Raw genomic sequence first — 26,668 nt, 5'->3', positions numbered from 1 at the left:
CGGCGCTGGTGTGAGTGGGTTCCGGTGCGGGGCGCCGACAACTATTGGTATCAGAGCTATTGGTTATTCTGCAATGGCGGATGAAGAAAAGTTGCGAATTGAGAAGTTCAATGGCACGAACTTCGGGTTTTGGAAGATGCAAATAGAAGATTACCTTTACCAGAAGGATCTCTATTTACCTCTTGGAGGTAGAGCAAAGAAACCAGAGAAGATGTCCGATGAAGACTGGGAGGTCCTCGATCGGAAGACGCTCGGCACCATCAGATTGTCACTTGCATCCCAAGTGGCATTCAACATCAAAAACGAGAAGACGACGATGGAGTTGATGGCAACATTGTCGCGGATGTACGAGAAACCCTCAGCATCAAAGAAGGTATTTCTCATGAAGAGGTTGTTTAATCTTCGTATGAAAAATGGCGGCAGCATAGCAGAATACCTCAACGAGTTCAATGGACTCACGGCCCAGTTGGAGTCAGTGGAGATTAGTTTTGACGATGAGATTCGGGCATTGCTAATCCTCTCCGGATTGCCTGATAGCTGGGAGGGCCTAGTGATGGCGGTGAGCAACTCTTCGGCAACGGAGAAGTTGATTTTTGATGACGTTGTGGGAGTGCTTCTGAGTGAAGAAGCAAGAAGGAAATCTTCTGGAGCTACGGAGTCGTCTGGAAGTGCACTAAACACCTCTGACCGGGGAAGACAAAAGAAGGACGGTCGATTTCGAAGTGACTCGAAGTCGAGATCCAGCAGGTCTCGAGCACCTCAGAACAAGGGAGCGAAGTGCTGGAACTGCGGGAAGATGGGGCACTTTAGGAGGGATTGCAAATCTCCTAAAGGGAAGCAAGGCGACCACACCGAAGGAGTCAGCAAGGATCTGGCAAATCTTGCTGAAGACGGTATATGGATGCCCTCGTTCTATCTTTGTCTACCTGTGACGAGTCTTGGGTGATAGACTCGGGCGCGTCTTTCCATGCTACATCCCAACGGAAGATTCTTGAAGGATATGAGAAGGGAGACTTTGGCAAAGTCTACCTAGGGGATGGAGAGCCTTGCACCATACAAGGAAGGGGAAGCGCGGAAGTGAAGTTGGTTTCTGGATCTTCACTTGAGCTTGAGGACGTACGGCACGTACCTTAACTGCAGAGGAATCTGATTTCTGTTGGACAGTTGGCGAGCCAGGGGTACAAGGCTACTTTCACAGCTGATCAGTGGAAGATATCCAGAGGTTCGTTGACGGTGGCTAGTGGCAAGAAGGTTGGGACACTTTATGTCACCAACGGCACGGAGAACTCTATTGGAGTTGTTGCAGCAGATGTGGACACCAAGTTATGGCATTGTAGACTTGGGCACATGAGTTATCAGGGACTGGAGGTGATGCACCAGTTGGGAAAGCTGCAGGGTCTTAGGAGTGTTGAGATGGACTTCTGTGAGGATTGTGTTCTCGGAAAGCAGAAGCGTGTTTCATTCAACAAAGAAGGTAAACCTCGGAAGCAAGAAAAGCTAGATCTCGTGCACACGGACGTGTGGGGGCCTGCACCAGTTTCTTCCATTGGTGGATCTCAGTACTATGTTACTTTTATTGATGATGCTACCAGGAAGCTTTGGGTGTTCTTCTTGAAGCACAAGTCAGAGGTATTTGGGGTCTTCAGGAGATGGCAGGTGATGGTAGAACTCGAGACAGGAAAGAGGTTGAAATGCCTGAGATCGGACAATGGTGGTGAGTATTGTAGCAGGGAGTTTGAGGACTACTGTGCAGATGCTGGGATCGTCAGGCAAAGGACAGTTCCAGGAACACCACAACAAAATGGAGTTGCTGAAAGGATGAACAGAACAATTAATGAGCGTGCCAGGAGTATGAGGATACATGCTGGATTGCCACAGCAGTTTTGGGCGGAAGCAGTTAACACTGCTGCCTACTTGATCAACAGAGGGCCATCAAAGAAACTTGAATTTGGGATTCCTGAGGAAGCATGGACAGCGAAGAAGATTGATTTGGCGCACTTACGAGTATTCGGTTGTACCAGTTATGTCCATGTTGATTCCAGTCAAAGAAGCAAACTAGATGCCAAATCAAAGAAGTGTATTTTCGTTGGATACGGAGGTCAACAGTTTGGGTACCGGCTTTGGGATCCCGAACACAAGAAGATCATTCGTAGTAATGATGTGGTATTCAATGAGAAAATGCAGCAGAGCACTGAATCAGAAACAAAACCTGTTGAGCCGTGTTTTGTGGATCCTGAAGAGGAGTTTACAAATTCTGGTCAGAAGACTCAGTCAGAGCAAGAACCTGAAGCATTGGCACCCCCTCCACAACTAAGAAGGTCCACTCGTAGTACTCATGGGAAGCCTCCTCAAAGGTATGATGGGACTCTTAGTTATTTGCTGCTCACAGATAATGGCGAACCTGAATGCTTCACGGAGGCATTGGAGGTTGATACCAGGAAGGAGTGGGAGTTGGCCATGGATGATGAGATGAAGTCATTGGAGCAGAATCAAACGTGAGATTTGGTGGATCTGCCCAAGGGGAAGAAAGCACTGTCAAACAAATGGGTTTACAGGCTGAAGGAAGAGCAAGGCGGGAAGAAGCGATACAAGGCCAGGCTGGTTGTAAAAGGATTTCAGCAGAGAGCAGGTATCGACTTCACAGAGATCTTTTCTCCTGTAGTCAAGATGAGTACTATTCGAGCGGTGCCGAGCATGGTGGCAGTAGAGGATCTTCACTTAGAGCAGCTTGATGTGAAGACGGCCTTTCTCCACGGAGATCTCGATGAGGAGATATATATGCAGCAGCCGGAGGGATACATTGCAGCTGGCACGGGTGACTTAGTCTGCAAACTAAAGAAAAGCCTCTATGGTTTGAAACAGGCACCCAGACAATGGTATCTCAAGTTCGATAGTTACATGCTTGAGATAGGATACAGGAGATGTCAGGAGGATCACTGTTGCTACTTCCGGGACTTCGGTACATCTTACATTATCTTGCTATTGTATGTTGATGACATGTTAGTTGCAGGAGCTAGCATGCATGAGATTGCAAAATTGAAGCTGAAGCTGTCAAGAAAATTTGCAATGAAGGATCTAGGAGCAGCAAAACAGATCCTTGGGATGCGGATCAGTAGAGATAGGTCTAAACATATCCTCAGACTATCTCAGGCGGAGTACATCAGCCGAGTACTCAGGAGATTCTGCATGGAGGGTGCCAAACCTGTTGGCACACCGCTGGGTGCCCATTTTAAGCTCTCAAAAGGGCAAAGTCCGAAGACGCGGGTGGAGGAGCTCAATATGTCAAAAATTCCGTATGCATCGGCAGTGGGGAGCTTGATGTACGCTATGGTGTGTACGAGACCAGACATTGCTCAAGCAGTGGGAGTTGTGAGTCGCTTCATGAGCTGCCCAGGCTTGGAGCATTGGCGCGCAGTCAAATGGATACTGAGGTATCTGAAAGGCACTGAGCACATGTCATTGTGCTATGGAGGTTCTGAGATCCGGTTACAGGGCTATGTGGACTCAGACATGGCAGGGGACTTGGACGGCAGGAGAAGCACGACAGGGTACTTGTTCACCTTGGGCAGTGGAGCCGTCAGTTGGATTTCCAGGTTGCAACCAGTTGTTGCATTGTCGACTACGGAGGCGGAGTATGTGGCAGCCACAGAGGCGTGCAAGGAACTAATATGGCTTCAAGTCTTGATGAAGGAGCTTGGGAAGGAACAGAAGGATTGCATGTTATATTCAGATAGTCAAAGTGCAATTCATCTGGCAAAGAATTCAGCTTTCCATTCAAGGACGAAGCATATTGACATACGGTACCACTTCGTGAGGTCATTGCTCGAGCAGGGACTCGTCAAGTTGGAGAAGATTCATACAAGTCAGAATCCTGCAGATATGTTGACGAAGGTCGTCACGGTGGAGAAGCTGAGGAGTTGTTCAGCTTCTGCTGGTCTTCATGCTTGAAGACGTTGAGGAGGCATCGTACCTATTTCACTAGGATGATTTAGTTTCAGTGGGAGCACAGAGGAGAGCCAAGTAACAAGAGGATATACCCAAGGTCTCCAAGTGGGAGATTGTTGGGGTATGTGGAGACCTTTGGTGATGAAGAGAATTGAAGGAAAATCAATTCTGCATAGTTTTCTGTCTGGCGGACTGTCGGAGTCGACTCGAGCTTCAGTCGAGTCGACTCGAGAACAGTCGAGTCGACTCGAGGTCTGTCGAATCGACCCGAGAGGCGAAAGCCGCAAAAACCATGTTTCTGTCTGGACTGTCAGAGTCGACTCGAACTACAGTCGAGTCGACTCGGAGCATCGTCGAGTCGACTCGAGATACAGTGGAGTCGACTCGAGATCGTGCCAGTTAAACTGGAAGTTGTTCAGACGTGCCAGAGTCGACTCGGACTTCAGCCGAGTCGACTCGGGCTCGCGAAAAATCGTACGGACGATTTTCTTTTGGTGTTTTTGGTGGCGTTTCGACGGCTATGATCATCTGAAGGTCTTGAGACTATATATAGGACTCATGAGAGCCCTAGGGTAAGATTATTGGCCGTATATTTGAGAGAGACTCTTGTTTGTGAGGCTAGGGTTCTAGAGAAGAAGAGGATTGGGATCCTACTTCTTTGTGCAAAGGGAATTCTGTGTGAATCTCTTGTAGATCGATCGCTTGTGATCGTTCGGGTGTGTGCTATCTCTGTAATCAGTTCATCCTTATTGAGATTTGGAGCGGTGGAGGACGTAGGCTATTTGTAGCCGAACCTCGTTACATTTTTGTGTTTGCTTTGCTATTTTCTTCCTTCTTCTTCCTTTGATCTTTGATAATCCGTTGCGGTGCTCAAGTGTTTTATCCTACTGATACCACGGGGTAATCTTTTGCCCTTCGTAGGGGAGCGAAGAGGTGATTCTTGAGTCCGGAGTCGAGGGAGCGAGAGAGTGCTTATCCGTTTGTATCTCTCTTGCTTGTCCGACGTCGGTGGCGGCGCTGGTGTGAGTGGGTTCCGGTGCGGGGCGCCGACAACACCCATTATCACCCAACTTAATGGGAGGCTATGACCTAGTTATCTCCATAACCATTTCATTTTAAGGACCTAATAATTTTAGAGGATTTCATAATTAGGATAGATGAGAAGATCCGGTTAGTCTAATTTCTCCCACTGACTTCACCAAATCAGATTAGACTCAAACCGGTTAAGGAGACACCTAAATCAGTCATACTGATTTTCCTTAAGGCATGGGCTAACTCGAATCATTAAGTGATCCAATCAAAATGTGATTGACCATGTCGGCCAGGTAAGTGAGATCGGTGGAAGGGATATGCCATTAACTCGACAAAGACGAATCAGTGCGAGTAGCTCCCAATTAAAAACCACCGGTCAAAACTGCCAAACTTACCTTAGACACCGACTGGTTAATCAATTTCGATTTGATTACTCAAATGACTCGGGCTACACCTCTGAGCCTAAATCAAGTTCCATCTTGGTCTAATCAAAGACATGGAATTGATCAATCTACAACTATTGTATTTAACCTAGAGTTTCCTTGACCTAATCTAGTTACTACTTAATTAGATTTGATCAATTAACTCTAATTAGACCATGTTTGATTCTAACCTTAGGTCTAACCCAATCCTAAGAACTTGATTCAAGCTAACCCATATGCCCAAAGAATTATGCAATGTCAATTAATTGAGTTACAATTCTATTTCATAACACTTAATTCTCAATTAAGTTTAGACTTATGAAAGTTTTGATCATTGCATATTTTTTTTTAATTACATATTAATTACAATCTTTCAGTTCTTAAAACACATTTTCAGATCTGAGTTTTTGTAATTAATCACATGTAATCAGATTTAATTCATGTTTAAGTCATTATGTTTTATGTTCATGCATCACATATACATAACAACATGAATTAATACAAACAACATACATCTTATGTATTTGTTTTTTTCACTTTTATTTTCAGATCTGATTTGTTCATTAAAATCAAAGATCATATGAATCATAAACTTTATTTAGATCTAATCTAAACAATATTATGATTTCAGATTTATTCATGTTACTAATCCTAACACAAACATGCATCATATGCATCCAAAATTTCAGATCTACTTAATCATGCATAATCAGCAATTAAATCAATCATAAAAAGCACTTTAGATCTAATCTAAACATGTTAATGATTTCAGATTTAATTGCAAGAATTAAAACATAAAAGTTTAAACATAAACCTGGCTCTGATACCACTGAAAGTGAATCCTAGGTTCTTCGGTGTTTAGCATGCTGAATTTTTTTTTTTTTTTTGAAAACCATGGCTGAACCTGATCGGGTTGCCTACGTACCCCTTCATAAGGGGGATCAAGCCATACGTAGTTCTTTTTAAGTTTTAAAACGCAGCGGAAAAACCGAATCAAACAATTTAATTCATGCATGCTTACAAGATCAAATCTAGAAATCAGCACCTTAAGAACATATAGGATTATGCCGGAATCGTTTAAACAATTATGCTAAAACTATTATGCATGATTAACTATCAGATCTGAAACTTAAGAACTCTATTCCAATTAATCTCCGAATATCCATCGAATGGATTCTGGAGATATCTCCGTGAGGAGCCCCAAAAGAGGGTAAAACCTCGGAAAATTGGACCTAAACCTTGACACCATAATAAATGATTAATGCTAGATTCATACCTTTTATGATGGATGAAAGTTGTGAATCTGATTCTTGACTTCGCAGCCACGCACACGAATGGCCTCTACGAGAAGTACACGCGAAGTCCTGAAGGATCTTCTTCCGCAACAGTGCTAGCAGCTGCAGAACACTTGAAAGCTGAAATCTGCCCGCCGGGATTCAATCAACTCTTGATCAATCGTCTTGAAGCAGATAGAGATGAGGTTTGTAAGGGAAGTAGAGGATTCAGATCTGATCTTGAATCTCTAGATATTCACCCTGAAAACCCTATCTAAAATGGAGAAGAAGAGGAGGAGGAGGCGGGTGAGGAAGAAGGCTGCAATGGATGTTTTTTTGGTGCCCATGTTTGACCCCTTTTAATGGCCTCCGAATTTTCATTCAAAATTCGAAATTTATTTTCAGAAAACTTCTTTTAGTTGGCACATGCAAAGGAATAGGAACAACCCAAATCAGATCTCAACCAAATCTGATTTAAATTCAAATTTTAAACACATGTGCAAGAGGGAAGGAATTTGAAATCCATGCGGCAAGGTAAAACACTTCATAATTTCGAAATCACCTCTTGAAATTCGAATTTAATCCATTCAAAAACTCAGACGCCACCTTGGCTGATGGTTTGAGTGATTAAAATCATTTAACACATTGCTTAATGTTTGAATTTAAATTCAAATAACAAACAATGTCGCCATGTGTCAAGCAATGGGTCCATGTGCCATGCAATAATTTTGGTTTATTTAAAATTCATGAAATCCAATTCCATGTCACCAATAATTGCCACATCATCTGAGCCTAATCCCCTTGGGTTGCACCTAATCAAATTTGGTCAAACCCGAATTAGAACAAAGCAATTTGGTTGAACCCAATCTAATCAGGTCAGACCCTGATTGAGCTCAAATTGAATCCAATTCAATTTTGGCTCATGCAAACTCAATCAAATTGAATTATTACTTTGTGTTGGACCTAATTCAATTAGGTCAATCCCCAATTAAGAACAAATTAATTTAAAATTAATTTGATCAGCTTAAGTCCTTTTTGGTTCTGACCTAATCCAATCAGGTCAAAACCCTGATTGAGCCCAAACTTGAATCCAATTCAATTTGGCTCATCCTTAGCACAATTACTCAATCAAATTGAGTTTATTAGTAATTTAATTACTAATTAATCCTTCAATAATTACTTTAATTATTTTATAAGATAATTTGCCAATCAAATTGACCAAATTACCCCTGAATGATTCTTAATCATTCACCAGCTTTCTTGATCAATCAGGAATCTTCTATGCGTGTGACCTCATAGGTTCGAACCTAAGCCGGTAGTATAGGAACAATTTTCTACACTAATCGATGTGACCATCTAGCAATGGTACCCGACGTCCGGATAGGTCGAATATATGCGAAGCAAATATTCTGGAACCCTGAACTATGGTTACTGTATAATTCAATCCCTTTGACTCCTAATGCCAGGATGACTTAGAGCTCACTGTCAACCCTATAATTAGTACATCCATTATGTGATTAACTTTAGATATCCCGTGACTCCTCACTGGGATTACCCTGGCCAAGATTTTGCTAAATTAATCACAAGACATTATCTCCTGTTTTCAGAAGGGGTCAATTCCATCTTGACTCACAACTGACTACGCAAGTACTTGACTGCACCCAGTGACCTTCCGTCACTGAATTAGAAATTCAGGTAGTCCGGTACCAAAGTACAGTGAGTTGCTTGCTAGTCACAGGTTGCGGTCTCAGGTCAGAGGGCCAAACTTATACCCATATTCACTCGGAACATCTCTCGACAGTAGAGCGTTCCGGAATTGGTCACGTTTAGTAAAATGTACTTCTACACTTCACTTGTGTGGCATACCAGTGTCTCCACACTCCTTGGTTAAGAGGACAACCAACGTATATGTCACACAACGACCTAATCTCGATAATGTTGTCGTCCTAGTAACAACATATCATTTCGTCGCAAACAAGTTTAAGGACTCAAAGATAAATCCTCCTTTATCATAACATAAGTCCTAAGGACTTCATCATATAAGAGTTCATTTGAAGATGAAATGATGAATAATGCCAAATAACACTTTATTAATTTGTCAATTCATTTACAAAATTCAATCATCAATATGCTGACGATTGACATTTAGGATACAAATTCCAACAGAGGCATGTACCAAGAGAGGCATCCCATCATGATGGGGTGCTAAGGAGAAGGGTGTATCAACTTCTTTCTCACGTCTCCCTCTTAAATTCTGATGACCAAGGGCCCAAATGCAGTGAACCAAAGCCAATGGTCTAGATCTAGGTGCCATCTAATGGTCCAGATCAAGGCATCATCATCCAGGATGCCATCCAATGGTTTAGAAGCAAGATGCCATCACTGGTGGTCCAGATTCAGGCACTGAGCAATGGTCCAGATTTTTCATGTAGAGAGCCATCCAATGGTCCAGATTCAGGCGCTGAGCAACGGTCCAGATCGTTCATCCGGAGAGCCATCCAGTGGTCTAGAATAAAACGCCAACCAGTGGACCAGATCCTTCATCCAGGAAGCCATCCAATGGTCCAGATGATGGCACCAACCAGTGGACCAGATCCTTCATCCAGAAAGTGATCCAATGGTCCAGAAGTGAAGGCCCTATCAAACCCAATCCAATTGGGTTTAACCAACTTAAAGAAAACATTAAAACCTAATCAAATCAGGTCTAATTAAAGCCAAATGGGTTCCAACTCTTGGCTAACCCATATTAGGTCATGATCTAATCATATTAGATCAACCTAATCTAAGAATCAGATTCGAATTTAATTTGAATTAGGAGCTAGGGGTTGCAACACGTGCTAGCATGTTCATCTTGCAAACATGATCTAATCCAATTAGACCCTTGATCAATTCCCTTGTATGTGACCCATTGGGTTCCTTATCTTAGCCAGCAGTAGGTGCAGGTGCAAGTTGACCTAACCTGATTAGAATACCTCTAATCCAATTTAGGTTCAATTTAGTGCTAAACCTGAGTTGGCAATCAGAACCTTTCTGATGCTTTGATCTAATCAAACTCTTTGATCCGATCAACCCACAAGACAAGATTGACATCTAGCAACGTATCATGTCTACCCGGAAGATGAGAAATGTATTGGACAAATCCAAACATACCCTTCAGTGGCAAGTTACCATGCAATTCAATCCCTCAGTCATACTACATCCTGAATAAGTGCATAAGTATGGATCAATATCAAACTCAATTACTTATTCATGTCTCTCTCAATCTTTTATATGATAATTCAAACAATGAAACATTAGAAACTCTTTCTAATATTCATTTTGCTTTGATCAAAGGCTTCTTGAATCATCATAAGATTAGAGTAAGTAGGATGTTAACTTCTCTTACTAGAAGTGACTGATTCTTTGTTGACCTACTCATAACCTTCGTACAAAATCCACCATATTCAGAATACCCCGTATACAACGCAATGTCGTGAATGAGGGTAAACCAAAATATAGGTTCAAGTGCACAAGGTACCATGGTGATCTCAGGTGTAAGGATCACTTGCACAACTCCCACTATGAGAATCATCTTTTGACAATTAAGTAAGAATCCATAAGATGTTCTCATGGCTGGTCATTTTAGTGAACTCATTCCTCTAATGAGCACCCACATCTTTGTATTAGTGTCTCACACAAATGATTGTGAGATCAATCACCCTCTACATCGAGCATACATAAGATGTGCCAGTCTTTCCAGTTATATTGATCTCCGACTCAATATACCAATTTGACTGGGAATATTCTAAATTAGGATTTTAGGATTTTAGGTCTCACTGGTATGATCTCATCATAATCCTAAAACCAATGTCCTAATTTATGGGGTTCATCATCCAATAATAAAACAGATAAGCAGCAAATGATGAAACACAATACCTTTATTGATATATATCAAGTGTCAAAGTACATGATTTGGAGGATTACAAAGAGAAACCTATCAAACAATTGGCTTGTAGGGCATCTACTCTTTCATGCAATACGCTCCTTAGTGCTCCAATCGGATAAATTAGCATATGCAGGAAAATCATTGATTGTCCAGATAAGAGCTGCACGCAATTTGAATATTCGGCCAGTAAAAGCATCAAATGCATCAATACCCTGCCATAACTTTTTCAATTCACCTATTAAAGGCTGCAGAAAAATATCTATATCATAACCTAGGCTCTTATCACCGGGAATAACCATTGACAGAATGAGTGAAGACTGTTTCATACACATCCATGATGGCAAATTATATGGAACCAAAACAATTGGCCAAGTGCTGTATGTAGAACTCATCGTTCGAAATGGATTAAATCCATCAGTAGCCAAACTTAGCCTAACACTGCGAACATTAGAAGCAAATTCGTGATGCCTATCATCAAATGCTTTCAATGCTAAACTATCCACTGGATGTCTTAACATTCCATCCCTTGTACGTCCTTCATCATGCCATTTCATTAAGGAAGTCGTCTTTGATGATGCATACATCCTTTTCAATCTAGGTATGAGAGAAAAATACCTCAAAACTTTAGCCAGAATTTTTTTAGACTGTGCAGCATCCACTTCATTCGACAAATCATGCTCGTCTTCATTTTGTTTTTTCCATCGTGAAGATCCACATGTTCGGCACGAATCTTCATTAATATTTTCACCACGGTATAAAATATAGTCATTTGGACCGTTGTGTATCTTCTCATATCCAAGATTCAAGTCTTTTACTAGTTTTTTGGCTTCATAAGAAGTTGACGGCAAAATAACACCTTCTGGAAATGCATCTTTTAATAATTGAAGAAGCATAGTAAAAGACTTTCCAGACCATCCATTCAAATATTTCAAATGGAATAAATGCACCATAAAAGAAATTTTCATAAAATTCTTACAACCCGGATATAGTTCTTTATCACAATCTTTCAGCAAGTTATGATACCGAGTTGTATTATCTTCAGAGTCTATAGGCTCCTCAATATATATAGATTCAGTAACGGTATGCTCATCACCTGTTAGAGCTCTTTCTTCTCTCCACTAAAATCTGTTAAATTTCTAATATTATTATCAAGAGCACCTCTGAGTAAGCCCCTCATATCATCTTCTACAATAGGATTTCTGTCTGTGTTACTAGATCCAATACTAGCAGTGTGTTCCATAATTAAGAGTTGGTTAGATGAAGACGACAATTTAGACTCTCCATGAAATATCCATTCTGTATAATCCTTCAGAAAATTATTCCATACCAAATGTTCTTCAACAGTTTGTGGAGCGATAGCAAAACAATTTACACATTTTTGACATGAACAAAAAATATTTCCATTTATTTCAGATTTCTCAAAAGCAAGTTTAACAAAATTCTGAACTCTATTCAAATATTCGGCACTGGATCTCGACTTATTTATCCAATATTTGTCCATTCTATTAAAATACTGATTGAACTGCAACTAATATAAAAAAATAATAAACAAAATTAGGGTATGAATAAAGATAATTATAGCTATGTGAGTATCTGGAAATTAGGTTGGTAGAATTATAAGAATACTAGAATAACAATAAAAGAATGGAAAATAATGGCATAAAACTGGTTGCTCTCTTCCATAGATCTTTCTGATGAGATTCTTAAGGCTAGAGAAGGCCATACGAATCAAATAATATAATAAAGATACCAAGGGCTGTCAATGGACTTGGCCAACAACAACAATAAAATTAAGTTTAGGTAATTATTAAGGGAAATTAGCTTTACGTTGTTCGACCTCAGACCAGTCGTAAAAGAGCAGGATTTTCAAGCTCAGAAGATAAGCCAGATAGAGTTGTTCAAGCTTAAGTCATGCCCTACTGGTGTTAGTCCTCACGAACTTTCACAAAAGTATCACTCCCCTACTGGTGTGAGTCCATTCACCTTGTACGGATTGATGCAGTCCTATACTGACAACCATAGTTTGAGTATGAGATTCTTATCAGACAGAAGACCTATACGAACTTTTTTCAAGGAACAATTTACCAAACATACCATCCAGAGTCCTTATATTGATGGAAATTATTGGTTAAGTCTATTTCCAACCCCAAGAAGTTGGAGAAGGGCCGCTTTTCAGATTTGTTGTGCATTACCAAGTGTCTTGAAGTCTGATTCATAACCACAAGAGCTTAGGTCTACGGAATGCCTGTAAAGGGGCCGGCATTCCAAAGCTTATATAGTCAGAAGTTATGTTTCAACCCTCTTCTTAAAGAATCAAGCTTGTAAGAGTCTTATGGCAGGAAGGCAAAGTCAACATATAGACATTAAAAGTGACAGCACTAAACTCTGGATTTAAGGACCCAATACCCCTGTTCAATATTATTTATCATCTCCACTTGTTTATATTCTGTTTGTTATTGTTAATCCAGAATGTGATATTGCCTCTGGGCTTCCAACCTGTAATCCAAGAAATAATTTAAAGATGTAATTAACAAATGCCAATACAGTGGCCCCAAAAGTGTGTTATCTCCATCTTAAATTTATAAAATCCCAAGATGGTTGTTTCTTGCAGCATTATTGCAGACACAAAATAGATTGCATTCTTGCTGCGGAGCAGTTATTGAATAAATGATTACTCTTTTTGCAAGTGATTAAGTGTTGGCGGTAAGGATTATATTTGTTTATTTAGACAAACAATTAAGAGATTTATGATGTGACTTTGTATGATTGAATGGTCAAAACAAATCAATTATTTCACATGACCATCAGAAAGATAAATTCTCAGTGAGTACATATATTTTCTGCATAAACAGATACGCAATCGCAATCACACAAATGACAGAAAAATTACTTGAATTCCAGAGTTATGCATCAAACAGATTCACAAACAGATACATCGAACTCCACTGTTATGCTTCTCTGTACAACATAACTATTAAACAGATTGGCAAATTTTAAATATAAACCCTGTTCTTTCCTTTGAAAAAAAGGAACTGATAACCCAAGAAAAGAACATGATATACATTTTTAAACTATGGGATGCCTCTAGTAAGACATGAAGAAAACAAAGAGGAGGAGGAGAAGGAGGAGGAGGAGGAGGCTTACCTCAGACGATGGCGAGGTCGACGGCGGCGGAGAAGTGGAATCTTTGATTGCTGATCAGGGCTCGGGATGGAGGTGAGATCAGTTTGATGTCGGCGCGTAGCTAGGGCTTCGACCGAAAGAGGATGAGAAGAGGGGGCCGGGCGAGCGTTAAAAACAAGAAGAAAACAAAGAGGGGGAGGAGGAGGAGGAGGAGGAGGCTTACCTCAAACGAGGGCGAGACCGACGGCGGCGGGGAAGTGGAATCTTCGATCGCCGATCGGGGCTCGGGATGAAGTCGGCGCGCAGCTAGGGCATCGACTGAGTTTGTATGAGGAGAGGGAGCCGGGCGAGCAGTCGGGAGGGTTTTATGTTTTCTAACGACACTGTTAAGCGTCGTCGGTTCTAAATGTTTTAAACGCTTTAGAGCATCGTCGTTTATGCAGATTTACCGACGCAAGGGCGAAGCGTCGACAAAGGTTGGCGCTGAACCAACCTTTCCCGATGCTTTCCCCTAGCGTCGGAAAAACATAGTCGGCAAAACTCATATTTCTTGTAGTGGAAGCTCTTTAATGTTTCATGATCTCTCGTAGTCTATTGACAAGATTAGTAGAATTGCTTAGCACATTAGCCCACTAAGTAAATGAAGAGGCTCATTAAACAACAATAGAGCCATGAGTTATTTAGAAACAAGCTGAGATAGAATCTGTAACTCCTTATATTCATGACTAAAAATTCTACTTGAGTATGGGTCAGTTGATATTTTAAAAGGTTGCGACATGAACTAAGGTCTGTGCTTCGATTGGTAAACACAGTTAATATCAGTTCGATGTATCAGCTCTTTTCCAGCAAATTCTGAAGACAACTTGTTCCTTATACATTGACAGTTAATATCTTATTATCTTATAATTGTACAAACCAATCCCAATCTTCTAATTGATAAGTAATTTGATTAATCTTTGCCTATGAAATGATTATCCAATCTAAGTTATTCTATATTATAAATTAAACAAGAGGAGTGAAGAAATGAATTGTCCATGAAGTTTGTGTTATACTGGGAGAAAGATAAAGATAATAATCACCATTTAGTATAAATAGATTATTGAAATTTATTTTTGACTAGATGATTTCAACAATCCAAGAACTTATCCTAAAAAGTTAGCTGGAAGATATTGTTTAGTTCCTTAGCTTTGTATAAGTACTTAAGATCTATCTTGTATATAATGTATATGGGATTAAACATATACTCTCACAGGTCTTTACATACTCTCTTCATTTAAACTCTAGCATCCTGACCAGGCGAAGGCCTAAATCTATTCAAATTCAATCATAAGTACTACAAATCCAATTACAAATACCATGATTCGCTCGTGGTAGACTCAAATGAGCCTCGTGTTGCAGCATCCTCTAGTCCACATGGAATATAGGCTAGGTTCACTCTAATACTATTTGTAATAATTCAGAACTTTATTAAAAAAACTAGCCAGAAAGTATTGTTTGGGTTCCTTGGCCCTATAAGTATCTAACTTTATCCCAGTATATAACCAATATAGGACTAACAACACATGTTCACGAGTCCTTACAATGACATGGACCTTTTTCCTCTTGTTCATAAAAGAAGTCTTAATTTCCTTTTGATAAGTTAAGAAGTTGTTTTAGCATTGCATTGAATTGTGATTATTTGCTTAGAGAAGCCATTAGGATGTACTCCGGTTAGTAAACAATACTCAGCTCATAGATGTCTATTTCTTGAATTATGTCGGAAGATAATGTTGACTCCATATTTGATTTTGATGAATACAAAACACTTGAGTATATATCTTGTTGTACTAATAAGTTTGATTAAGTATTTTAGAAAAAATATCATAAAAATTCATCATGGCCAATCTCAAGAAGCTTAGAGTTGAATTAAAAGAGTTCTGATTTTCAAAGTAACTTGGAGCAGTCTTTGAGTCGACCCATGGAAGGTTGGAGTCGACTCCGGCACAAAAAATATTCAAATAACACGCTTGGCACGCTCAATCGACTCCCATAGTTCATGAGTCGACTCCCTCAGTGAAAGACAGAAACACAATTTCAGAAGAACAGTTCATGAGTTGACTCCCGCAGTTCATGAGTCGACTCCCATAGAGAAAGACAGAAATATATTTTTAGAAGAACAGTTCATGAGTCGACTTCCACAGAAAAAGACAAAAGAACATTTTCAAAAGAACAGTAGACGAGTCGACTCAAGCAGTTTATGAATCGACTCCCATAGTAAAAGACAGAAACCTGGTTTTGAAGATTCCGAGCTTGAGTCGACTCCTCAGTAAGCTTGAGTCGACTTCCGACTCCGCCGAGCCGACTCTAGGTATGCATGAGCCGACTCAAGGTCTGTATGAGCCGACTCAAATTCTACTGAAAGCTCAACGACTAGTTTTGCATAATGTCAGAACGAAGCCAAATCTTTTTTAACGGCTAGTTTTTGGAATCTAACGGCTAGGAGAGTGTTCTCTTGTTCTTAGAAGCCATAAATACAATGGAACTAACTTGGAATGAAATAGAGGATTTTGGAAATATCGACGAAAGCTCAACAACCACAAATCTAAATCATTAAGAGAGCTACCTAAAACAGAGTAAGAAGTGTGCATTCAAGTTTGAAGCATACAAAGTATTCATTTCAGCAATCAAGATCAAGTTTTTAGCTCTGAAAGTTGGCGGATCTCCATCGACTTTGTTCAAAGCGCCAGCAACCAATTTATTGCTCATTTTTCTCTAAGTTTGTGCATTTAATTTTTCAAGCAATAATTTCTGTGTTCTAACCCTTTCATATTATTCTTGTAACAAGTTTCAAGTATTGAAACTTGGGGGAGGTTTAGTCCAAACTTGAATTGGATTGGGTAAAAGATTTTAGTTAGTGAGCCTTTGGAAAGAAACCAACTAAATTCGTTGTGATCCTCAAAAAACAACGAGTTGGATTATGAACTCGGAAAACAACCACACTGTAATCAAAAAGGTTATAGTAAAATTTTCAAGAGTCTTGGAGAGTGGACGTAGGTGTAGGATTGGCACTGAACCACTATAAAATCTTTATATTTATGTGTGTGCATTGCTTACTTTGTTTATTGCATTTATATTTCAGTCATTTACTTAAAAATTGTTTTATTCGTTGCACTTAGAAGAAAAGTTTTGAAATACCTAATTCACCTCCTCTTTTGGGTTGTCTCTGGGCAACAAGTGGTACCAGAGCAAGTGCTCATCTAGTTCTTATCTTTTAAATTTGACCTAACCATCAAGAGCAAAAGATCAGATGGCAACTCAATCCAGTTATTCATTTTCTGAAAGACAATCAACAAATAGATCCTCTTTGTTCAACGGAACAAACTACATATATTGGAAAACTAAGATAAGAATATTCATTCAAGCTTTAGATTATGACTTATAGAACATAATAGTAAATGGACCACATATTTCCACACACATAGTAGAAAATATGGTCCTTCTTAAATCCGAAAGAGATTGGGATGAAAATGATAAAAAATTGGCACAATTAAATGCAAAGGCTATGAATGTGCTATATTGCTCATTAGATGCCAACGAATTTAACAGAATTTCTACCTATATTTCTGATAAGAAAATATGGGATACACTTGAGATTACCCATAAGGGTATCAGTCAAGTGAAAGAATCTAAAATAAATGTTAGTTCATAGATATGAGCTTTTCAAGATGGAACCAAGTGAATCCTTCACTGAAATGTTCACCAGATTTACTGATATAGTGAATAGTTTGAAATATCTTTAAAAATCTTATGCTGACATTGAACTTGTTCGAAAAATTTTAAGATCACTTCCAAGGTCATAGGAAGTCAAGGTGACAACAATTCAGGAAGCTAAGGAACTGAGTGCACTATCACTTGAAGAACTTCTTAGATCCTTGATGACTCATGAGCTCACAATAAAGCAACACTTTGAGGAAGATCTCAAAAGAAAGAAAACCATTGCCTTAAGGCTGCCACTCAAAAGGAGAATGAGGACAACAGTAATAGTGCTGAAGATGATGATGATATGGCAGTTCTAGCAAGGAAATTCAAGAAATTTATGAAGAGAAGAAAACCTTACTTCAAGAGGAAACCAATGCGCCGGATGTTGCACTTGGATCCTATTCAACTCTACTCATAGTGGCAAAAGTGATCCACATCAAGTTTAAGGATTCTCTTCGATAATCAACTAGCTATGAACTATGTATTGATGAACGTCGTGTTCTAAAAACTGTATATCGATTCTACTGGAGGCATATATTGGGTCATCGGATTATTAATTTACCAAGTATATATGTATATTAGCTGGCCACAAACTATGTAGTAGTGAATATTTGGAAAGTATGTATCTTAATACCGCTAGAGGTGTATATCGGATCATTAGAATTTTTTCCATATACTTTGCATGCCAATGAATCTAGACAGATCTTTAATGCAAAAAAAAAACCCTTTCCTCTCCATCTCTTTAGCCACCGCTACAAGATCCATGCAATTTAGTTATGTGGCAAAAAATAAGGGTCCAAGATGGTCTTATCTGGTACACACATCAAAAAAATTTTGCTCACATATTTTTTTTTTACATAAACTTCCCCCCATTAATGCCGGCACCAATAAAATTGGCAATATGCAAGATATGGATATTTTCTTCCTTTTCTATTTTTTTTGAAATTAATGCAATGTAATACTACAATAGATAAAGAATATTAATAATTAAATTTTTACTATATATTATGCAATGAACTTAGATAATTGTTGATTATATTTGTAACGGAGTCATTATTATTTTTTTGCCAGATTTTAATGGGGTTACGCTGATTTGGACTCTCCGCGAACCAGCCCAAAGGCAGATTTCTCTCCTACCCGTTTCCTCACCATCCTCTATAAAATGGAGCTCAATCCTCCTCAAACCATCACTCAAACTATCCCGTCCTCAAATGGGTAGCCACAAGGCTCTTGCCATCTCCTTTCTTGCATTCTTGCTTTGCTTGTGTTCGGTTGCCAAGGGTGGGAATTCCCAACTACAAACTTATATAGTCCATGTCCATCCTCCTGAAAGCACCGTGTTCGCCTCCGATGGTGACCGGAAGAGTTGGTATAGATCATTCTTACCAACGACCAGCGCAAGCGGGGATGATGGATCCCGGATGATATACTCTTATGAGAATTTGGCTAGTGGCTTCGCTGCAAGGCTAACCAAGGAGGAAGTGAAGGACATGGAGAAAAAGGATGGGTTCATTTCTGCAAACCCAGATCGATTACTTCAGCTCCTGACCACACGAACGCCGAGCTTCTTGGGGCTGCAACCCCAACCAAAGGCCTGGGTTCGGAAAAACCATGGCGAGGGGGTCGTCATCGGGGTGCTCGACACTGGTGTCGTCCCCAGCCATCCATCATTTAGTGGCGAGGGGATGGCCCCCCCGCCTGCCAAATGGAAAGGGCGGTGCGAGTTCCAAGCTTCTGAATGCAACAACAAGCTCATCGGGGCGAGAGCTTTTCTGTCCGGTGCAATGGCCATGGAAGGAGCAGGGGCAGTGCCGATGTCTCCTCTGGATGACAACGGGCATGGCACCCACATAGCGGGCACCGCAGCAGGAGCGGCCGTGAAGAACGCCAGCGTGCTCGGGCAAGCAGGAGGGACGGCTGTCGGCATGGCACCCAAAGCTCACCTTGCAATATACAAGGTGTGCACGGGAAAGGGCTGCGCGGTCAGCGACGTTTTAGCAGGATACGACACCGCGGTGGCGGACGGAGTCGACGTGATCTCGATCTCTCTCGGCCATCATGGCGTTCCTTTCTTCCAGGATGAAGTCGCCGTCGGTACATTCCGTGCGATGGAGAAGGGAGTGTTCGTGAGCTGCGCCGCTGGGAATGATGGCCCAGGCAGCAGCACTCTCTCGAACGACGCCCCGTGGATGCTTACGGTGGGGGCGAGCACCATCGACCGGAACATAAGGGCGACGGTTAAGCTCGGAAATGGCACAGCACCGATCGTGGGAGAATCACTCTACCAGCCCAAAGACTTCCCGTCGACTCCGTTGCCTCTGGTGGACGCTGGGGCCGGTGGAGAGAGCGGCGCCGCCTTCTGCGGCAATGGCTCATTGAACGGCCTCGACGTCAAGGGCAAGGTGGTGCTATGCGAGCGCGGGGCAGGCATTATTCAGGTTGCCAAGGGAGAAGTCGTGAAGGCAGCCGGAGGAGCAGCCATGATACTGATGAATGACAAGCCCAGTGAGTTCAGCACCCTCGTCGAAGCCCACGTCCTCCCAGCATCGCACGTCACTTACGCCGACGGGCTTAAGATCCGGGCCTACATCGCTTCCTCATCCAAACCGACCGCGACCATTCTATTCCAGGGAACAATAGTCGGGACCTCGCCCGCGCCGGCCATGGCATCATTCTCTTCTCGAGGCCCCAGTACTGTGAGCCGGGGGATCCTGAAGCCGGACATCACCGGCCCCGGTGTCAGTATTATTGCTGCATGGGCGTCCGCGATCGGGCCGCCCTCGGCAGCCGGCAGCACCGGTCCGTTCTTCAATGTAAAATCCGGCACCTCCATGTCCACCCCTCACCTGAGTGGGATTGTTGCACTGATAAAGAGAAAACATCCCGATTGGTCCCCGGCCGCGATCAAATCAGCGATCATGACGACGGCCAGCGTATTCTCCCAAAGCAGGAAACGAATTGTCGACGAGACTCTCCTCCCAGCTGATTTCTTCGCGATGGGTGCCGGTCATGTTAATCCGGTCAGGGCAGTCGACCCCGGCCTAGTCTATGATCTTCATGCCAATGACTATATCTCCTACCTCTGTGGCTTGAACTACACCAGCAAGCAGGTGGGGCTCGTCGTTGGACGTCCGACCGACTGCTCCAAGGCTGGGAGCATCGCTGGGAAAGATCTGAACTACCCTTCGATCTCTGTTTCGTTAGGGACGAAAGGCGGCAACGTGACGGTGAAGCGGACGGTGAGGAACGTCGGGCTGGCGGCGAACTCGGTCTACCGGGCAAAGGTTGAAGTCCCCAAGCATGTTTCGGTGTGCGTGGAGCCCAAGATGCTTGCTTTCCATCGTCTCAACCAGGAACTGAGCTTCACGGTGACCATCAGCTCCGGTCCCCAAGAATCGGGCGTGGCTGAGGGGCAGCTGAGTTGGGTAGGTGGCGGCCACTACGTGGTTAGGAGCCCCATTTCTATCACCCATGAGTAGTGGAACCTAGTCTGTGAAAGGCCGCGATGCAAGTGTTGGTTTATGTGGCCAAGCTGTTGACTGGAGCAAGAAAAATAAGTGGGCACCTAGGCGGAACTTGATTGCAATTGTGTTTGCATCGGATTCTATAGAAGTTTTTTCAAGGAAAAACTTTGTGCTTTTTTTGTGCTTGTCGCTCGATATTGTGAAAGCTCGCGACTTCCAAAATTCCCGTGGCCTGTACCACGAAAAGGCCCCGCACTCGATGCGAAACAAAGTCAAATTTCCTGCATTAATATATATATATATATATATATATATATATATATATATATATATATATATATATATATATATATATATATATATATATATATATATATATATATATATCGTTGATAACCTACTCTCTATTATGATAGGTTACCAATCTACCCATTTTTCCGTAGACAAAAATATTCTTAGTTTTTATAACTCTTAAGGGTATTTTATATCTTTTTACACTCCCACATTAACTCACCCTCTCAACCCCCAATTAATACTCTTAACTCTCTCCCTCTCTCTCTCTCCGGTATACATATATGTATATATATGTATACATATATATACATGTATACATATATGTATATGTATGCATACACACACACACATATATGTATATGTATACATGTGCATATATGTGTGTGTGTGTATATATATATATATATATATATGCATATACGTATGTATATATACATACATATATCAATCTATATATATAAATACATCTATATATATACATGTATATATATACATAGATACATATATATATATATGTATATATATATATATATTTGTATGTATGTATGTATGTTTGTATGTATGTTTATATATATATATATGTATGAGAGAGAGAGAGGGAGAGAGTATTAATTAGGGGGTTGAGAGGGTGAATTAATGTGGGATTGTAAAAAGACATAAATACCCTTAAGAGTTTTAAAAAGTAAGGGTATTTTTGTCCAATGAAAAATGGGTAGATTGATAACCTACCATAATAGAGAGTAGGTTATCAATCCCCTATATATATATATAGAGTAAAATCGTTAATTTATAAAGCTCTAATTTGAGTACATTCTGCCAAATTACGAGAAAGTAAAGAGTACAAAGGAGAAGGAATATCTCCTGTAGATATCCATAGAAAATCTCCGGAGTGCCGGGCGACGAATGAGGCGACCTAGTCTATTGCCCTATTTGCCTTCTGAAATACATATGCTGCCTGCAAGCCACCCATCTCCTGAACTAGTCCACGAGTCTCTCTGATGAGAGATGGCCATCACCATATCTATCCACACCTCGGATCTAGTCAATCACCACCCTAAAATCTCCCTCGAGATACATCCTCTCGGCTCCAAGGGACCTCTTTGTATATGATAGCCCCTCTCGGTATCTGGGGCTCCGCATAGAAACTCTCAGCAAGTGGATCAAATCCTATGTCGACCCCACTTGGGGAGAGAGTGCCGGTGATCTACTCCATATCTCCCTCGTCCTGAGGCACTGCAAAGGAGCATGATCAATAGTCTCCTCGAGCTTCGTGCACACCTCACAAAACTGGGTAACCCGCACTCCTCGCTGAGCTAGCAAGCTTCTGGTCGGTAGGCACCCCCATGCCACCTTCCAGATAAAGAGCGCTACTTGCAGGTGAACCCGCATCCTCCAGATCCATTTCCCTCAATTTATTGGGCTGGCTCCCTACTGCACAAAGCATGCAAATCCCTAGCTCGTACCTGGTCCGGCCTGATGGCATCCATACTAACCTATCAGGCTCCTCCCGGACTGGTACTGGAAGAGCCAGAGCCAACTCTGCCAACTGCTCCCCAAGAACCTCCCGAATCAACCCAGCCCTCCATTGTCCCCGAACAGGGTCCAACAAGTCACAAACTCTGTGTCCACTCAACCTAACCGAATCCATCATGGTCGGCAAGCGACTGATCGGCTGCTTAGTCACCTAGCTGTCCTCCAAAATATCAATAGATCGCTTGTCCCCAATGGCCCATCTGATCTTCGGAAGTACCAACATGGCTCTGGCACACATCTCCCTCTAGACCGGTGAGTGGTAACAGCCAGCCCGTGTCCCAGGCAACAAAGGACCATACTTGGCCCTCATCAACAAGGACCACATACTGTCAGGCTCTAGCATAAATCTGGCTACGTGACGTGCTGCTAGAGCCTCCTGCCTCACCACCAGTGACTGTACCCCCAAACCTCCCAATCTAGTCAGTTGACACACAACCTCCTATGCCAACAAGTGGATACCGTCTCTACCACTACTCCTCCCCCAGATGAAATTCCTAAAGAGCTACTCAAGAGTCCTCATAAACACCACTAGAATGAAAGAATTGGAGAGAAAGTAAGTAGGGATCAAAGAAAGAACTGACCGAACCAAGGTAATCCTCTCCATCATCGATAATGTGTACATCTGCCATCCCTCCAATCTATGCCTGATACTAAGCTCTAGAGAGGAACAATCCCTGCTACGTAGCTGCTGACCTGAGACTAGAATCCTCAGGTATCTCAATGTGCCCTCCCACTCACTCACTCCCAAAATCTCCAGAATAGAATTCTTCACTGCCAATGTAGTCTTCGGGATGAAGCATATAGCTGATTTAGACAAATTGACACATTGACCCGATACAGCACAATAGTCCCGGAGGATCCTACTAATGGCTCCTGTGGCCTGCCGAGATGACCGAGCTAGCAATAAACAATCATTGGCGAAGAGCATATGAGAAATTGGAGTAGCCCCCTCCACTGGCCTGTAAACCTCTAACACATGCAGGGACACAATCTGTCTAAGAGCTCTCGAGAGTGCGTCTGTGCAGATAATGAAGAGTAGGGGGGAGAGGGGAAATCCCTGGCGCAACCCTCTAGAAGACTCAAAGAAACGGGATGGCGTTCTATTCACCAAAATGGCAAAAGAGGGGCTCCGAACACAACCCATGACCCAGCTGATCCATCTCTCAGGAAAAACCAAACCCCTACAAAGACTGCTGTACAAAGTCTCATCTCATCCTGTCGTAGGTTCTCTCCATATCAAACTTGATCCCCATCAAGCTCCTCCTCCTCGGGGCCCTACGAAGATCAAACATAAACTCCTGAGCAATAAGCATGTTGTTTGTAATACTCCGCCCTCCCACAAAAGCCTCCTCCTCCGGACTAATCAACCTCGGGAGAATATCCCTCAACCTATGCATTAATATATATGAAGATGCCCCGCCAGCCACGTCTAGGCATCATTTGCCTTGATCAGTTTAATTCTTTAATTTCAAATTAATATCTCACATCTCAATCAAACGGCATCATAGAACGGGATCCATACCTTTGCAGAATAAGTGAACCTGCCCAATGAGTTATAACTTGCTTGCATTTGGAACTCTCTCTTAGTTGGACAAGAAGTTAGCAGAAATGATGTTATATGTATCTAAAAAATAGACCCTAATATGGTCTAAAGTGAACCTGCCCAATGAGTTATAACTTGCTTGCATTTGGAACTCTCTCTTAGTTGGACAAGAAGTTAGCAGAAATGATGTTATATGTATCTAAAAAATAGACCCTAATATGGTCTAAACTGAGTGTTTTTTTTTGCCTTTCCTTTTTTTTCCCCCACTAACCATAGAGGATATTATATACATTACGACTCCAAAAACATCTTTAGCTGTCCCATTTCCGGTGCAATCTCTGGAACATAAGAGGTTAAGGGGTGTAAATGAATAAACATTAAAATTAGGCTTTCTGAGGTTCATATATAGTTTGCTAAGAGAGTAGTTAGTCACTACTAGAAAAAGAAGATTTAGCAATAATCAAAACCGCTAGTAGAACAACAAAAAAGTGCTGGAAAATATGTTTTACCAATTGGAAAAACAAAATCAGCAATTTTCCGAGCTCGGCTTAGCCGTCACTAAATATGGCATTGTTGTTTCAACCTCGACAGTCGACACATTATATAACCCCTGGAGAAAGTTCTCCAATGGTTTTCATTAGAATTTAGCTATATTTTTCCACCGCTATAGAAACTTTATCCAGTGGTCATAACCTCTGCAAAAAAAATTTAGCAGTCAACTCCATTCAAATCTTTTTAATGCTTTCTGCTGCACTTTCGGCCGCTGCTAAAAGTTAGTGTTGTAACCAGTTAGAAACGGTTTTGACCAGTAATAATACTTCATTTTAAGTTACTAGACAATTTAATAACTTCGTTATACGTATACACGGTAATCCCATTTCCAATTGCATCTTGAAACCACATGATTTACCAATTATCTACGTACTCAAATTAAGTTGATATGAATAATATTGACCCAAAGGTTTCAACATTTGAGAAGCATGATTGAAGTCTCCGAAATATGCATCAAGGAGGAGTGTTAAAGTTGATGAATTTTTCCAAGAATTCTAGAATGTACTAAATATATGAATGTTTGTATCTTATCACGTACCTAGACTATATTGTATTAGTCTACCTAGAAAGATGTGGACACACTCTTGGAAGATGTGGAGACACCCTACAAAGATGTGGAGATTAATATTTGTTTAAGAGTGGGTTTTCTAGATTCATATAAAATCCACCTATAAATATCCTACATAGGTGGTGTCTATCATCCAAGAGAAAAACCAATCTATTTTACAAGAAATCGGAGAGAAGTGCTCCAAGAAAAAAATTCTTCTCTACTTTTCTTCTATTTCCCAAACTCTGTCCCCACTAAAATACCGTCTAGTTTTCTTACAATTACAATTTTCCGACCCTTCATTTTCTAACATGGAGCATTTTTAAGCTTCCCATGGAGCACTTTATCATCATTTGGCCCGTGAGATCTTGCCGCCGGCAAGGCAAGTGTTCTAAACCTTCTTCCCTGCCTTTCTTCCAATTCTTGGGCCGTCGTTTTCTTTTGTTTGGAGCCAACGAGTTGCTGGATGAACATGGAACAGGGTATCCTCTGTTTTACTTTTCTTTCTTTGTTTTTTCTGACCGCCGCCAGCCATCGTCTGTTGCTGCTGCTTTCCTTGCCATGGCCAAGCGCCGCTCTAGGCCGCCGTCGCCTCTAGTCCGAGGCCTTTTCCTATGTCTTTAGAAAAAGGGAGAGATGAGATCTCCTCTGTTTTGAGGAAGAAGAAGAAAGTCTCCTCTCTCTTATTTCTCTCTTCTCTCACTCTTTCCACTCTCTCTCTTCTTTTCTTTTCCCTCTCTCTAGTTAGCCTGTGGGAGACTCAGTGAGCAGTCTAAGGTTGCTACTTCATTAACCTCGATTCGACCCTAGTTAGGTGTTGGGGTATCATAATATGTCCGATGATTGAACTTGGTCCTATAGGTAAGCCATAGTTTGGGCAAGAAGATGTTGAGCCAGGTACCCTGCATCCCTATTGATAGATCGGGAAGCGAGTCAGTATTGTTGTATTTAAATCTATCACCAATAGAAGTAAGAATCTCTATACATGATCACTAGTATATATACATATTTTGATTTGTGTTTTTGGATTTGTATTATAAGATTTGCATCGATAGATTTGGTTTTGCATGAGATGACATGGTTTTATATAATTTTCGAAATGAACATATTTATGTGTTTATTAAATATGGATATCAACTATTAAAGATATGACAATATGAACTATGATTCTAATTAACTTGAAATTGTAAAGAATACACTGTTCAATTTGAATTGATTTGATAAAAATAATATATAATAATCAAATAGATAAAAAGTAGTTTGGACTGATCTTATT

At 41.2% G+C, this 26,668-nt stretch overlaps 1 protein-coding gene across 1 annotated transcript; it reads left to right on the top strand.

Moving 5' to 3' along the window:
* The first annotated feature begins 18,666 nt into the window (after positions 1-18,666).
* LOC103722364 (subtilisin-like protease 4) lies at positions 18,667-21,073 on the top strand. Its single transcript, XM_008812896.2, has one exon. It carries the CDS (start codon positions 18,671-18,673, stop codon positions 20,936-20,938), a length of 2,268 nt encoding a protein of 755 aa, XP_008811118.2. The 5' UTR covers positions 18,667-18,670; the 3' UTR covers positions 20,939-21,073.
* The last annotated feature ends 5,595 nt before the right edge of the window (positions 21,074-26,668 follow it).

This window comes from Phoenix dactylifera, chromosome 5, assembly GCF_009389715.1.
Source record: "Phoenix dactylifera cultivar Barhee BC4 chromosome 5, palm_55x_up_171113_PBpolish2nd_filt_p, whole genome shotgun sequence".
Lineage (NCBI taxonomy): Eukaryota > Viridiplantae > Streptophyta > Magnoliopsida > Arecales > Arecaceae > Phoenix > Phoenix dactylifera.
Note: the sequence above shows the minus strand (reverse complement) of the source record. Positions and strands in the feature narration are given on the sequence as shown.